Source organism: Saccopteryx leptura, chromosome 13, assembly GCF_036850995.1.
Source record: "Saccopteryx leptura isolate mSacLep1 chromosome 13, mSacLep1_pri_phased_curated, whole genome shotgun sequence".
Lineage (NCBI taxonomy): Eukaryota > Metazoa > Chordata > Mammalia > Chiroptera > Emballonuridae > Saccopteryx > Saccopteryx leptura.
The window spans coordinates 43,398,567-43,415,584 of NC_089515.1; the positions used below are offsets into that span (position 1 = coordinate 43,398,567).

Genomic DNA, 17,018 nt, shown 5'->3' on the forward strand with positions numbered 1-17,018 from the left:
TCTATTATAAAATTTTTACCCCTATAATCCCTCTTGGTTTTGGGGACTTAATTATGTTTCTGACTGAGGTAGGGGTGGAAACTAATATTTAAGTACCTACTATTTGTCATGTCTGAAAGTTTTAATGTGCTAGATGAGTGATGAGGTAAGCTATTCTTTACATCCCCATTAGGTAGCTGGTATCCTGTTTCAAATGAGAAAATGGCCCTGGCCGGTTGGCTCAGTGGTAGAGCGTCGGCCTGGTGTGCAGAAGTCCCGGGTTCGATTCCCAGCCAGGGCACACAGGAGAAGCGCCCATCTGCTTCTCCACCCCTCCCCCTCTCCTTCCTCTCTGTCTCTCTCTTCCCCTCCCGCAGCCGAGGCTCCATTGGAGCAAAGATGGCCCGGGCGCTGGGGATGGCTCCTTGGCCTCTGCCCCAGGCGCTGGAGTGGCTCTGGTCGCAACAGAGCAACTCCCCAGAGGGGCAGAGCATCGCCCCCTGGTGGGCAGAGCGTTGCCCCCTGGTGGGCGTGCCGGGTGGATGCCAGTCGGGCGCATGCGGGAGTCTGTCTGACTGTCTCTCCCGTTTTCAGCTTCAGAAAAATACAAAAAAAAAAAAAAAAAAAAAAAAAGAGAAAATATAGCATCTTGAGTCATTTTCCAAAGGTCACACCTTATAGTAAATGGCAAATACAGACTTTGAGTCTAGCATCTCTGATTAGGTTTTTTATTCTCTTTACTTAAAATTTCATTCATATTTGTATTTTAGAATTTTCAAGGATAAAAGTAGGGAGATAGTAGTGCAATAACCCACCATGTATTTGTCAGTTATCAACATTTTTCTAATCTTACGTTTCACATATTTCATTTTTAAATCTGTAAATATGGCCCTGGGTGGTTGGCTAAGTGGATAGAACATTGGCCCAGTGTACGGAGTCCCATGTTTGATCCTTAGTCAGGGCACACATGAGAAGCGACCATCTGCTTCTCTCCCCCTCCCTCTTCTCCCTTGTCTCTCTTCCCCTCTTGCAGCCAGTGGCTTGATTAGTTTGAGCATTAGTCCCAGACCGGGTGGATTCCTGGTTGGGGTACCTGCGGGGAGTCCGTCTTACTATCTCCCCTCTTCTCACTTAAAAAAGCAACAACCTGTAAATATACTTCAGTATATATTTCTGATGCTTGAAAAGACTTTTTTAAAAAAAACAAAAACCCATAATCTCAGTGTCTTTATTATACCTAACAAAATTTACAATAATTCCTTAATATGATATAAAACCCAGTCTGTATTCATATTTCACTGGTTTTCTTCGAAATATATTTCTGCAGTTGGTTTGCTGACACTAGCCAAACATGATCACATATAGCATTTGACTGTTATGTATTTTAAGGCTCTTAAAAGTCTACTACCCCTGCTCTCTCCTTTTTCATCTTATTCTAGGTTGAGGAAACTGAGTTCTTTTGGGTTTGGCTGACTGCTTCTTCATGATTTCACTTTATGGTTGTACTGTCCCCATATTTGCTGCTAACTGGACCTTAGAGCTGGGTGTTTGATTAGATTCAGGTTTATTTATGTATATATGTATTTTTGCAAGAACACTTAATAGTTGGTACTTGTGTTTCCTGTTCCATCCAGAGGCAAATGATGTCCACAGTGTCCCACTTTTGGTGGTGCTAAGTGGATGTGGTTGGCCCACCCATCAGAAAGTCCCCATTCACATATCACCCAATGATTTTAGCCCCCACTACTGATATGTCTAGATCCATGATCTCATTAGGGTTACATATTTTGATTTTCTAATTATATAATTTCTTACACATTTATTAGCTATAATTCTTCTATAATGAGGAACTTTCTCAACTATTTCTTTACTTAAAATCAGGAAAGACAGGATTAATGATTGACTTTCCCCCCTTTCCTTTGTCAGTTTTCAGGGTAATGAGTTGCTCTAGCAACTTCTATTCGTGATCGATGAATGGTTTTTTAGAGTCATTATGAACTAAGGGCTATTTATATACTTGATATATTTCAGTGAATTACAGTCATTATTCATTTTGATGCTCACATTGATCCATTAGTGTCCCCATTAGTCTTTAATGATTTCTTTGGTTTCTGACACAAGATTGTCCAGAATCGTTCTGTGCAAACCCTTTCCTAAGCACGGAGTGGCTAATATTCCAAATGGGAAATAGTGTTTAGAAACGGCAAGCTGAATTATTAGGCGGTTATTACTAGTGGGTTGTCATTGTTTTGGCATTTTCACTTAACACAACCAGTAAACATTTTTAAGAAAGAGAAGAGGAAATTGTGAATTTGTGATTATGATTCTAACTGAAATGTACGTTGAGATTTTTTTTTTAGCCACTCTGATTTTATATACTGCTCACAAAAATTAGGGGATATTTCAAAATTAATACGAAGCAATAAAATATCCCCTAATTTTTGTGAGCAGTGAGTGTACTTGCACATCATTACTCTTGAAAATGTTTCCACACCATAGTAACAAAAGTATTTTTTGCTTTCTTCTCATTATACAGGGTGCACAAAGGTAGGTTTACAGTTGTTTGTATGTTCTGAAAAATAGTATAAGAATAAACTCTTGTTTCTCATACAACTATAAACCTACTTTTACCCTGCCCTGTATATAGGACAATTTCAAAATTACAGTACACTATCAGTGTTAATGCCTGAATCTTTCTGTCCTTAGTGTATATTTTGCTAGGGAGGTATAGCTAAAATACTGTGTAATATATAAGATTTTCAGTTTATCCTTTCATTGTTCCTTAGGGAGTATATATTTAATATTTATATACATATAATAATAATACATATTTAAAATTACATACTTACTATATTGTACATACTATACTTTTTAAAACTCCCTTACTTATTGAGAAGTTAGTATATACTATAAGCATCACTTTGCACTGCGTTTCCTTGCGAAATATTCTGGAGATCAGTGTTCAGTGTGTAGAGGTCTTCATTCCTTTAAACAGCTGCATAGTCATCCATCATGTGGATTACATTTACTCCATCAGCCCCATTCTGATTCAGTCTTCCTTGGTGTGAGAATTTAATATGATTGAAAATTTTTAATACTGAAATCTGTTTCTCTTTGGTATTCTAACACTGGCTATCAAGAGTGTAGGATGGTTTTTATGAACTGACTTTACCTAAGCATCCTATACTTTTAAACTTTAACCATTTTTAATGGGAATGTTTTAACTCTGTTACAGACTTTTACATAGATTAATTGATATTTGCCTTAAAGGGATGTCTTTGTTACTGTATTTATTACTAATTTTCTGTGCTTTTCAATATTCTCTGTCTTCCCTGAATTGTTAATTTGTACTCTGTTCATCTTAGGTTCCCAAATCAGCACAACTCTTGTGTGAAGGTTTTGTCTCTGCTTTTTTCAGGGCTCTGACTTACATATAGGAATGTTCAGATTTATAGAGATCCTGGTGTTAACATGAATGGTTGTTTCATTCTGTGTTTACTAAGCTAAAATTTTTTTAAATTGAGAAAATAGTGCCCCTGTGTCTTTAACTTTTTGCTCTTGTGATCTTTATATATAGTTATGACTTTCCTTATTAATAACAATTATTTTCTCTTGAATCAGATGTTCTGCCTTACTCAATACGGGTCCTGTTGGAAGCTGCTGTGAGAAATTGTGATGGGTTTTTAATGAAAAAGGAAGATGTCATGAACATTTTAGACTGGAAAACCAAACAGAGCAATGTTGAAGTGCCCTTTTTCCCTGCCCGTGTTCTTCTTCAAGATTTCACGTGAGTGATAGACTTCTTATTCAATAGAGTGTTCCCTTTTTAAAATTCCCTAATGGTTGGCTTCATTGTCCTTTTTTTTTTTTTTTTTTGTATTTTTCTGAAGTTGGAAACAGGGAGGCAGTCAGACAGACTCCCGCATGCGCCCAACATGGATCCACCAGGCATGCCCACCTGGGGGCAATGCTCTGCTGCAACCAGAGCCATTCTAGCGCCTGAGGCAGAGGCCACAGAGCCATCCTCAGCGCCCAGGCCAACTCTGCTCCAATGGAGCCTTGGCCGTGGGAGGGGAAGAGAGACAGAGAGGAAGGAGAGGGGGAGGGGAAGAAGCAGATGGGCGCTTCTCCTGTGTGCCCTGGCCGGGAGTTGAACCAGGACTCCTGCACGCCAGGCCTATGCTCTACCACTGAGCCAACCGGCCAGGGCTTTTTTTTTTTTTTTTTTTAAGATTAGTCTATACATTTTTTTTTTTTAATTCTAACCATCTTTCTTTTTTTTTAATTTAATTTAATTTTATTTTATTTATTCATTTTTTAGAGAGGAGAGAGAGACAGAGAGGGAGAGAGAGGAGAGAGAGACAGAGAGAGAGAAGGGGGGAGGAGCTGGAAGCATCAACTCCCATATGTGCCTTGACCAGGCAAGCCCAGGGTTTTGAACCGGCGACCTCAGCATTTCCAGGTCGACGCTTTATCCACTGCGCCACCACAGGTCAGGCAGTCTATACATTTTTAAAAATTGCCCTCTCTAAATTGAAGCAATTCTTTAAAAATTAGGCACTTATTACATGTACCATTCAGTCTTAAACTACCTTTCTTGAACTCCCTACTTGTCTCCACCACAGCTAATAGGCTTTTCATACTAATAGGCTTTTCATCAAACTTGATGTCCTGCCCACCTCACCCATTTCTTCTCAGGCCTTTTCCATCATAGTGAATGGCTCTGTGGTCTCTTGTTTGTTTAGGGAAATTACTAGGAGTTACCCCTGATTTCCGTTTTTTCTTTATGAGTTATTCAGTCTATCAGCAAGTCTGTCGGCTCTACCTTTGAAATGTGTCCTTTTCCACCACTGTCATCCTTGTTCTAGCCTTGCCATCTTTTGCCTGAACTACAACCGTAATCGTCTCTTAACTGGTATCCCTGCTTCCACATTTGGAATCTATAGTCTTTTCATAGTAGATGAAAATGTTAATCAGGTATATCATCCCCTTGTAGACTGGTTGGCTTCCATTAAACGTAGAATAAAATCCAGTCTTCTTGAAAGACTGTCTCATCTGGGTGTCTAGGGATTAGTCATTGGAAGAGGTAACTGGCCTGACCGGGCGGTGGTGCAGTGGATAGAGCATTGAACTGGGATCTGGAGGACCCAGGTTCAAAATCCCGAGGTCGCCAACTTGAGCGCGGGCTCATCTGGTTTAAGCAAAGCTCACCAGCTTGGACCCAAGGTCACTGGCTCGAGTAAGGGGTTACTCAGTCTGCTGCAGCCCCACGGTCAAGGCACATATGAGAAAGCAATCAATGAACAACTAAGGTGTCGCAATGAAAAACTAATGAGTGATACTTCTCATCTCTCTCAGTTCCTGTCTGTCTGTTCCTTTCAATCCCTCTCTCTGACTCTATCACTGTAAAATAAATAAAAATAATAATAATAATAATAATAAAAAATTAAAAAGAAAAGGTGACCATTAACTGAGTTTTGAAGGAGGTGTGGGAGTTAGCCATAGAAGAACATCCCTTTCATTTACCCATGTGGATCTGGTTTGTATGCTACTGCTCTGAACTCTATGTGTTGCTATTATAGTACTTTTTTTTTTTTATCTTTCTGAAGTTGGAAACGGGGAGAGACAGACAGACTCCCGCATGTTCCTGACCGGGATCCACCCGGCACGCCCACCAGGGGGCGATGCTCTGCCCCTCCAGGGCGTCGCTCTGCCGCGACCAGAGCCACTCTAGTGCCTGGGGCAGAGGCCAAGGAGCCATCCCCAGCGCCCGGGCCATCCTTGCTCCAATGGAGCCTCGTTGCGGGAGGGGAAGAGAGAGACAGAGAGGAAGGAGAGGGGGAGGGGTGGAGAGGCAGATGGGCGCTTCTCCTGTGTGCCCTGGCCGGGAATCGAACCCGGGACCCCTGCATGCCAGGCTGACGCTCTACCACTGAGCCAACCGGCCAGGGCCCATTATAGTACTTTTGATGTTATTCTGCAATCACTGCTTTATCTTCCCTACATATTCCATTAGAGTAGGACCTGTCTTGTTTGGCCTGTGCATTGGTGTCTAGCACACTGAAGGCCATTGGTAAATGCTTGTAACATAGTAGGGTGGAGGTGTGTGTGTGTGTGTGTGTGTGTGTGTGTGTGTGTGTGTTTAGTGGATAACTTTGGAGTAGCAATAAGGCCCTGGGATGGAAGGGACTGGAACTAGGGAAAATGGGGAAGTATAAAATTGAAGGCAGGAGAAAGAATTTCATAGGCAGTTCCCTGAAGTTCTCTTATACTAATGTTCATTCTCATTATACCAGTATACATCCAACTTTACATAATAAGTATGTTATCAAACATGAATGCAAACTTTAAAAAGATACCTTTAAAATATAGAAATGAGTAAATGCATATTAATAATTTGGGCATATATAAAGGACAATTGGAACTATAATTTGATCACACTTTTTATTTTTTAGTGGAATACCGGCAATGGTGGATTTTGCTGCTATGAGGGAAGCAGTGAAAACTCTTGGAGGTGATCCTAAGGAAGTCCATCCTGCCTGTCCGACGGATCTCACGGTTGACCATTCTTTACAAATTGACTTCAGTAAATGGTACTTTCATACAGATATTATAACGACAGCTGTGCAAGCTGACGTCCAGCCCACTGGAAGTGTGTGAGATAGTGGGAGGGAAATAAGAGATAATTTATGCCAGAGTAGCCTATACTGAGTATTGACTAATGTTTAAAGAGAAAAACTCATGAAAAGTTTATGTATTGGTGAATATTTTTTTTTACCCAGTCTGAATTTTAAAGTTATTTTCATATTTGTATATTGCTGCTGCCATTTTTTTATAGAAATGTACAATCAGTCTAGAACCTGCTTTTTAAACAATCTGCAGTCTTCATATTCCACTAAATAAGTTTTTTAACTTCCAGGGAGAATCTAAAGATGTGAGCTATGAATGTCCTTTATTAATTGGTGATTGAACATACTGAGCTCACTAAATCTCTGTTTTCCTTTCACTGAAATAAATTTCTTATATTTAAAAGGTCCCATTGACCATGGTCACACTAGAGAGGACATGATTTTTTTTTTTTTTTTTTTTTTTTTCATTTTTCTGAAGCTGGAAACGGGGAGAGACAGTCAGACAGACTCCCGCATGCGCCCGACCGGGATCCACCCGGCACGCCCACCAGGGGGCGATGCTCTGCCCATCCTGGGTGTCGCCATATTGCGACCAGAGCCACTCTAGCGCCTGGGGCAGAGGCCACAGAGCCATCCCCAGCGCCCGGGCCATCTTTGCTCCAATGGAGCTTTGGCTGCGGGAGGGGAAGAGAGAGACAGAGAGGAAAGTGCGGCGGAGGGGTGGAGAAGCAAATGGGCGCTTCTCCTGTGTGCCCTGGCCGGGAATCGAACCCGGGTCCTCCGCACGCTAGGCCGACGCTCTACCGCTGAGCCAACCGGCCAGGGCCGAGGACATGATTTTTTACATTCTCTGGAATATTGGAACAAGTCTACGATTTATCACAGCTCATGAGAGTGTTTTCCCTCTGGTTTAAAACTGGCTCAGAACTTCTTTTAAGTTGTTAGATGAAAATAATCTATTTTAGTACTTGCTAAAAGTTGTTAAAGAAGTATATGAAATGATTTTTTTAGATACTTAGAATTATGTTTTCACCTTCATAAATTTAAGTTACCTGTTTTTGTAACCAGAGATTTGCTTTTCAAACATGATGTAAATATGTTAACATTCAGACATTTGGTTACTTCCAGATGAGTTTTTTGAAGAGTTAATAATTTTCTGTTACCTTAACTGTTTTGTTCTCTTTTTTTGAAATGATAGTGCAATACAGAATGCTCCGAACCCTGGAGGCGGTGACCTGCAGAAAGCAGGAAAGCTCTCTCCACTTAAAGTGCAGCCCAAGAAGCTCCCCTGCAGAGGCCAGACTGCCTGCCGAGGGTCCTGTGATTCTGGAGAACTGGGCCGCCACTCAGGAAAATTTTCTTCGCAGATTGAGAACACACCCATTCTATGTCCTTTCCATTTGCAACCAGTGCCTGAGTATGAGACTACTTTTATACATTTTATTAGTGTTATTTTTCAGTTAGGGAAATCCATTTATTATCCTTCCCCTCCTGACTCCTATTACTCTGTCATCATATTGACTGTGCTGGGTGACATACAGCCATGTATTTCCTATTGTCCTGACAGAACAAAGTAATTAAATCTATTTCTGTTTCTTAGGAAGTAAACCTTAAAATTTTTCTGTAAATATATTTAATATTCATGCTAATGTAGGCAGAAAAATGGTATTACACCTTAAACTGTGAACTATTTTAGTGAATTTGTACCATTCACATGCTCATTATTCATTCATATTTCTTTTATGAATTCCCTACTTATATTTCTGGCTTTTTTTTTTCTGCTAGGAGAGTTTTTAGTTTTTCTTACTCATTAAGAATTCTCTGTTAAGCCTGACCATTGGTGGCGCAGTGGCTAAAGCATCAACCTGAAACGAAGAGTTTTGTGTTAACATTATCATGGCTTGACCGGTGGTGGCACACTGGATAGAGCGTCTACCTGGGATGCTGAGGTCCCAGGTTCGAAACACCGAGATTGCTGGCTTGAGCATGGCATCATCAACGTGATATTATGGTCCTTGGCTTGAGCCTAGAGGTTGCTGGCTTGTACAAGGGGTCACTGGCTAAGTGTGAGCCCCCAGTCAAGGCATATATGAAAAGCAATAAATGAACAACTAAAGTGACACAACTATGACTTGATGCTTCTCATCAGACCTTTCATTTCCTGTCTCTTTTTCTTGCACATACTTGCTAAAAAAAAGGAAAAAGGATATTATCATTTTTATATGTCTTATAACCTTATTTAGCTGTTTTAGATCAGTGATTGCCTCTAAGGTACCATGGACCTGCCTAGAAAACAATCCTGTTTATAGGAGGTGGTTAAATTTCCTAATAGATTACTTTTCAAAATAAGGAAAAGTCCTATAAGTTAAATTGTTATGTTACAGAGACAGAGAGTGTCAGAGAGAGGGATAGACAGCAACAGTCAGACAGGAACGGAGAGAGATGAGAAACATCAATCATCAGTTACTCATTGTGGCACTTTTAGTTGTTCAGTGATTGCTTTCTCATATGTGCCTTGACCGTGGGGCTACAGCAGACCAAGTAACCCCTTGCTCAAGCCAGCGACCTTTGGTCCAAGCTGGTGAGCTTTTTGTTCAAAAAAGATGAGGTCGCTCAAGCTGGCGACCTCGGGGTCTCGAACCTGGGTCCTCTTCATCCCAGTCCAATGCTCTATCCATTGCACCATTGCCTGGTCAGGCTAAAAGTCTTATTCTTTAGAGTCATGTTGTTTAACACATTGTTAACAGACTGTCAAAAATTATTTTAACAAAAATAATAAACTTTGTAAAGTTAGAATTTAACACATTTAAGATTTAGAATAGCTAACAATATCCACACAGATTTCATCATGATTGCTAAATAATACATTAATTCATTTGACCCTAAACTCGATTTTTCAAGTTCTGTCTGCTTCTAAAATTTTGGCTCAATATATCTATAAAGCCTCAGGTTATGGTGACCTCATATGTTCTTCCTTTCTAAGAATTCAGTATAATATATGGGTCCTTTGGCGTCAAATTTATGACCGTTTTATGTGTAATCACTCCTTATTCTTGCTACTTAGTTGTACTGATTGTTCCGGGCATGTTGACTTTTGAGATTAACATCTTCTCTTAGACAGAAATTTATTTCCTGAAAAGATTTATTGATTTAAAAATCATTGGGTTTAAAAAAAATTTTTTTGTTGTTGTGTCTTTTTATAACTGGCAGAATATGAAGTGCTAAGAGGATATATTTTTATTTCTAAAAATACAGTTTGGTATAAGATTTCCCTTCCATTTTGACTTTAAATTACAAAGTAGTCCTGGCTGTGTAAAAATAATAACTCTTTTGTGTGCTGTAATATGTCAGCAAAGTATTAATTATAGACTCAAACAAGAAAGGGAAGGTAGAAGTTGAGAGCATGCATTTGGCACTTGAAATCATTCCCTAATTTGAAGGCAGGTTACAAGCTAATAAAGGTTTTGATGGCACTTTATAGCCATAGGTGCTGTGAAAACAGAGAGTAATTGCAGTGGCTTTGGAAAGCTGTATTCCCCGAGGTCCTGAGAAAAATCTCCCTAAGAAGTGCTATGGCTTCAAGAGATCACTCAGCAATGAATTATTAATGTAATCTTTGTTTTTTAAAAAAGTGGACAATTGAACAACTGTGATTAGCCTCTGGGGGACATGTATAATTTAAGTTGTATTGATACTCAGTCAACACTTAATCACCAGCTGAGCTGGCAGGTAAAATTAAGCAACTTAAAACTGTTAGTAATAATTTTTTTCAAACATCCATTAGATAAAAAATAGCTTCCTAAAAATAGGACTGTGTTTATTGTTGGGAGGTGAATTTTTTCTATCTCTGTGTTAAATAATTTATTTATAATCCATATAATGTAAACTACTACTTATAGATAAAATAGACCCTTCCATTTTGGGTAAGAAGAGTACAAATTTTGACTGAAAGCTCTTTTTAAACTAAAATGATGTTGGACATCTGTGCTTATTCCATAGTGATCACCAGTGTCTCTCTCCTAGTGCCCTGGCTCAAGGGCCAGGTGGACATGTTCATACTTATAATTGAGTATGCTACCCCCTCCTTTCTAATAGTGGATAGTTCAACAGAACTTCTTTTTTGTATGATTTTAACCAAATCTCACAGTAATACATATTAAGTATAGTTTGGGACTCTGGTGTGGACATGGCTTTAACATGCCCAGTAAATAAGGAGTCCTTGCATTAGCTTTCCAGTGTGTTACTGAAAGCTGCACTTCCTTGCTACAGAGAAGGGAATGGGTTCTGAGAAATCCAGTAAGTTGCTGTTCTAAGAATTTTAAAAGTTTGTGTGTGTATAAGAACAAAGCCTTGGAGAAACAAGGGAGGTCTTTCTGTAATACGTACACTTTAACATCAGCTCTTCTTCCTTTTAGACCTGAAACAGTATTTAAAAATCAAGAAGTAGAATTTGGCAGAAATCGAGAGAGGCTTCAATTTTTCAAGGTATAAATGGTTTTGGGAAATTTTTATATTGAAATTTATAAAATATTGATGTTAATAGGTACAAGACTAGTAGTTTTTGAACATTTTTAGCAACAGACCCCTTTTGATTTTGCACAGCTTTACCGGACACCCCAGTGTATAAGAAAATATTAAAAACAGGCTTAAGGCCCTGGCCGGTTGGCTCAGTGGTAGAGCGTCGGCCTGGCGTGTATAAGTCCTGGGTTCGATTCCCGGCCAGGGCACACAGGAGAAGCGCCCATTTGCTTCTCCACCCCTCCCCCTCTCCTTCCTCTCTGTCTCTCTCTTCCCCTCCCGCAGTCGAGGCTCCATTGGAGCAAAGATGGCCTGGGCGCTGGGGATGGCTCCTTGGCCTCTGCCCCAGGCGCTAGAGTGGCTCTGGTTGCGGCAGAGCGTCGCCCCCTGATGGGCGTGCCGGGTGGATCCCGGTCGGGCGCATGCGGGAGTCTGTCTGACTGTCTCTCCCGGTTTCTAGCTTCAGAAAAATACAAAAAAAAAACCCCAAAAAAACAGGCTTAAAAAAAAAACAACCCCAAAAAACAAGCTTGAGTTCAGGTGAGCTGGGAAGGCTCCCCTTCCCATCCTGAGTCCTAGGGACACAGTTGGAAACTACCATTTATCTGGACTCTTGGAACGTTTATCTGACTTAATTTTGTTTTAATAATCTGCAAAATAATCATGTTTAGGTTTAGTCTGCATTTTTATTTTAAGCATGTACTATATAATTGGACCATTTGGGACATTGGTAAAATATTTTTCGTGTCAGTGTTTATAGCATGATGGTGAGCACAAATTTATATTAATGTACACTAACAGTTGACTTTCTTTCCACAAAACCCAGTGGAGTTCAAGAGTGTTTAGGAATGTGGCTCTAATCCCTCCTGGAACTGGAATGGCTCATCAAGTAAATTTGGAATACTTGTCGAGAGTGGTTTTTGACTCAGAGGACCTCCTCTTCCCAGACAGTGTCGTTGGCACAGACTCTCATATAACCATGGTGAATGGTTTGGGGATCCTGGGGTGGGGTAAGTAAATAGCAAGTGTTTCATTCTTTTTGGCAGAGGATATCAGGAACATTATAAAAGAACACAAATAGCAGGTCTTTATAGCTTATTTGACACTTCATTTAAAATAGCAACAAAAATAAATCATAACTCAGGTGTTTTTGGACAGTGTCATATAGGAGAGAATTTGTGTAATTTGCACAGTGCCCAGTGCAGCACACTGTGGAGTGGTTAGTGTGATGGTGATGACGTTTGTGGAAGTTATATCTTATTTAAGCGGCTTCCCCTGGCCTTTTGTATAAGTCCAGATTCCTTCACATTATATGCAAGGCCATTTACAACCTGCTGCCTCTTTGGCCAGTTGTCCACATACATCTTAAAGATTGGTTGTTCTGTTTCCCTGAGAGGGTTGTGCTCCTGTGTGTCATGGCTTTGCACAGGCTGGATTGACATTTTTGGGGTTTTTTTGTCTTTGCCATTAATCTAAGCCTCTTGAGCTTGACAGGGACTGGGTTCTATTCATTTCATATCTTGAGCATAGTATCCTACTTAGTGTAATAAATTTTAAATGTTTACTGAATTTACATAAAGGTAAAAAGTTTTTTCTTGCTCTTTTTAAAAAATTTATTGATTTTAGAGAGGAAAGGAGAGAGAGAAATGGCAATTTCTTGTTTTACTTTTTATGCACTCATTGGTTGTCTGTGCCCTGACCGAGGATTGAACCTGTGACCTTGGCATATCAAGTCAACAATCTAACCAGTTGAACTACTTGGCCAGGGCTTAAAATCTGCCATGTGAGCGGAATCATTGTTTTAAGAAGACTTGGGTTTTGTGTCCACAGTAGTAGCAGTAAAGCAGGTCTGTGTAAGAGGAGTTCGTGAAACACCTAGATTCACCAGGATACCTTGAGTTATCTTTGAGTGTCCTGTGCTAATAATGTGCATCTTTCTTACCACAGGAGTTGGAGGCATTGAAACGGAAGCAGTTATGCTTGGGCTGCCAGTTTCTCTTACGTTGCCAGAGGTGGTTGGATGTGAGTTAACTGGCTCATCAAACCCTTTTGTTACGTCCATAGATGTTGTTCTTGGCATTACGAAGGTACGTTAAAGTTGTGCTGGCTGGCCCTGGCCGGTTGGCTCGGTGGTAGAGCATTGGCCTGGCTTGCGGAAGTCCCGGGTTCGATTCCCGGCCAGGGCACACAGGAGAGGTGCCCATCTGCTTCTCCACCCCTCCCCCTCTCCTTCCTCTCTGTCTCTCCCTTCCCCTCCCGTAGCCAAGGCTCCATTGGAGCAAAAGATGGCCCGGGCGCTGGGGATGGCTCCTTGGCCTCTGCCCCAGGAGCTAGAGTGGCTCTGATTGCGACAGAGTGACACTCCAGATGGGCAGAGCATCGCCCCCTGGTGGGCATGCCGGGTGGATCCTGGTCGGGTGCATGCGGGAGTCTGTCTGACTGCCTCCCCATTTCCAGCTTCAGAAAAATACCAAAAAAAAAGGTGTGCTGGCAGTCAGATTCTTGAGTCCGTCTCTCACCCCTTCTAACTTCCTGCCTCAATAAGTAGTTTGTTGGCTCCATGAATATTAGGAAGAGTCTAAACTCCTTTAATACTTAATTGAATCATTTGTCTTTTAGAAACCATTACTAAATAATACTTTCAAAAATGGTATCTAGAAATGCGATAGTGTCAAACTTTCTATTGGCCTTTCTGACATCACATTAAAACAGTGGCTGCGCCCTGGCCGGTTGGCTCAGTGGTAGAGCGACGGCCTGGCGTGTAGAAGTCCCGGGTTCGATTCCCGGCCAGGGCACACAGGAGAAGCGCCCATCTGCTTCTCCACCCCTCCCCCTCTCCTTCCTCTCTGTCTCTCTCTTCCCCTCCTGCAGCCAAGGCTCCATTGAAGCGAAGATGGCCCGGGCGCTGGGGATGGCTCCTTGGCCTCTGCCCCAGGCGCTAGAGTGGCTCTGGTCGCAACCGAGGGACGCCCCGGAGGGGCAGAGCATCGCCCCCTGGTGGGCGTGCCGGGTGGATCCCAGTGGGGCACATGCTGGAGTCTGTCTGACTGTCCCCGTTTCCAGCTTCAGAAAAAGAAAAAAAAAACAGTGGCTGCATGTGTTCAATACAAGTACTCTAGAGTTTCCTCGTGAACAACCATCTATAACTCCCCATCCTAAATTTCTGGTGCTCACTAACTTCATTTCAGTGATTAAGTCACATGAAATTGGGTGTTCCACATGTAACCCCCAGTTGGGTCCACGTCTCAACCCTTTTGGTCAGATTGTGGTCTGAAGGCTTTCTGGATACTCCACAGGGAAGGAAAATGGTATTGCTTTCCTCTCAGCATGTAGTATTGATCCTTCTCTAATTAGAAATACATTTGACATCTTACAGAAATGATTGATTTGATGCATGGGACCAAAGATCAAGAAGTTAAATTGAGAATTACAGCATTATTTCTAAAGGAAAAGGAACATCCCAAATTATGCATACATATATTGAAGATTATATTTATTTGAGGTCCTATGTTCATGGTTTTTATAGGATTAATAATGTATTTTTCAAAATACACATTGTAATACCTCGTTAACTTGGCGAAAGCAGCAGCTTGGTTATATCTAATCTGTCTCTCATCGGAAAATAATTACCACAACTATAAGACAGCTTTCTCTTAGGCTTGAGTTTCTACATCTAATTAAAAAAAAAAAAGTTTAGATTAAGTGATCCCTAGCACCTCTATCATACGGGACTTAATATTATTCAGAAGTTGAAGGTTGTTTCTTTGTTGGTCACCTCCATAGGCTCTTTCCCTATACCAATCTGAGATGATTTTACAATTTAGAGCAGCTGTTTTGGTTACTTTTAGTAACTAATAAACATGATTTTAGAAGGAATTAACTTTGAAGCTTCATGTTAAATACTATCAAAATAGAATTCAGCTATGATTAATATTGCTGTAAGGCCTGACCTGGCAGTGGCGCAGTGGATAGAGCGTTGGACTGGGATGCCGAGGACCCAGGTTCGAGACCCCAAGGTTGCCAGCTTGAGCGCGAGCTCATCTGGCTTGAGCAAAATAAAAAATGCTCACCGGCTTGGACCCAAGGTCTCTGGCTAGAGCAAGGGGTTGCTCGGTCTGCTGAAGGCCCGCAGTCAAGGCATATATGAGAAAGCAATCAATGAACAACTAAGGTATCGCAACAAAAAACTGATGATTGATGCTTCTCATCTCTCTCCGTTCCTGTCTGTCTGTCCCTATCTGTCCCTCTCTCTGACTCTCTCTCTGTGTCCCTGTAAAAAAAAAAAATATATATATATATATATATATATATATTGCTGTAAGTATTTGGACCAGCAGTTGGAATTCGAAGACTTTATATAAGATAGTATATAACTTTTTGTTTATATACACAGTTTATTAGTGTGTTCATAATTCATTAAATTCAAGATGATACCAATGGTTAGAAGCACCATTATTTTATGTACTGCTAAGACACACTGAGTCTACTCTAGACCCGTTTCAGACTATTTATTTTAAAATAAGACCAGATTGAGTTGATATTTCATAGAACAACAGACGACCTCTTTGCTTCATTGTCAGTAATATTGGGTGAAAATTAGATTGTACAGTTTTCAGAGAATCCATGCCAATCTTATGCTAATTTTGTGTGCATTTCTATGTGTCCCTTTATACAGCACCTCAGGCAAGTAGGAGTGGCTGGAAAGTTTGTTGAGTTTTTTGGAAGTGGAGTTTCACAGTTATCTATTGTGGATCGAACTACAATAGCAAATATGTGTCCAGAATATGGTGCTATCCTCAGCTTTTTCCCTGTTGACAATGTGACATTAAAACATTTAGAATATACAGGTAAGAAGATACAAGATCATTAGGATAAACATGTTAAATTTCCAATGTATCTGTCTGAAATATTTTATAGTAAATCACCACCTTGTTTTTTTAATATTCATGAAGTTTTCTTATTTTGGAATAGTGGCTTTCAAGTGAACTGCATCAGATGGCTTTTAAATAGTGTCGTGCCCTCAAATTCTAGTCCCCTCTGACCCATTTGCAAGCATTGTAAAGAAATGACTCAAACTGCTGATTTTTACCTCTCTTTTCCCCATAGTGAGGATGTTGCAGCCTATTCAGGGACTGAGAGATGACTTAATGTTCCCTGCTGCTCCCTCTGCATCCAGCAGTTGAGGGGCCACCAGATGGAGGAGGCTGAGAACCAGAGCTTTGTCTAAAGGATAAGCATCTAATTTTGTGGAAAGCAGCATAGATTATAGGTTCCAATCTCTCTTGTAGCCTGATTAACTAGGAACTTTGACCAATCTTTTATTGACTACTCAATTTAAAATAGAAACTACTGGAAAAAAACCAGAACATACTGATATTTCATAAGGCCCCTATTGAAAAAGCAGGATCTCTTTTTTATTGGATGTACTTGCTATTTTTAAGAGATCATTGCTCTAATCAAATGTGTATTTGGGGGCTGTATTCTAGTGTTCTTCAGTGTAGGTACAGATTGTTGTAAGTTAATAAGTCAAATGGCAAAGTGATCCTGGTTATTTGGAGCCTCAGAGGGAAGAGTGGCCCTCATAGAATGCAAACCTTTCTCTAAACTGGATTTTTGTTAGTGGGACATTTAGGAGAGAGTGGTTAAAGCTGTCTTATTTCCTTGTATATTAAAATGAGGTAATGTATTAATGACCTGTTACTATGTAGCAAATTATCCTAAAATTTAGTGGCTTAAAATAGCAATAGTCATTTATTGCCACATGGTTTTAGGGTGTCAGTAGTGCACACAGGGCACATAATTGGACAGCTTTTCTCTGCTTCATGCTGCTGGGACCTCAATTGCCAGACTCCAGAACCAGGCCAGGGAGTCCTGAGGCTTCTTCACCCACAT

The 17,018-nt window shown here is 40.6% G+C and overlaps 1 protein-coding gene across 2 annotated transcripts in view; it reads left to right on the plus strand.

Annotated features, from left to right (window-relative positions):
• Window positions 1-17,018, plus strand: part of IREB2 (iron responsive element binding protein 2) — a 51,872-nt gene that overhangs the window by 14,093 nt on the left and 20,761 nt on the right. For both annotated transcript variants that reach the window (XM_066355871.1, XM_066355872.1), the window contains exons 3-9: window positions 3,601-3,766; window positions 6,435-6,572; window positions 7,807-8,025; window positions 11,024-11,093; window positions 11,953-12,136; window positions 13,074-13,213; window positions 15,802-15,973. In XM_066355871.1, the coding sequence (XP_066211968.1) occupies window positions 3,601-3,766; window positions 6,435-6,572; window positions 7,807-8,025; window positions 11,024-11,093; window positions 11,953-12,136; window positions 13,074-13,213; window positions 15,802-15,973 (1,089 nt within the window). The remainder of the gene's footprint in view (window positions 1-3,600; window positions 3,767-6,434; window positions 6,573-7,806; window positions 8,026-11,023; window positions 11,094-11,952; window positions 12,137-13,073; window positions 13,214-15,801; window positions 15,974-17,018) is intronic.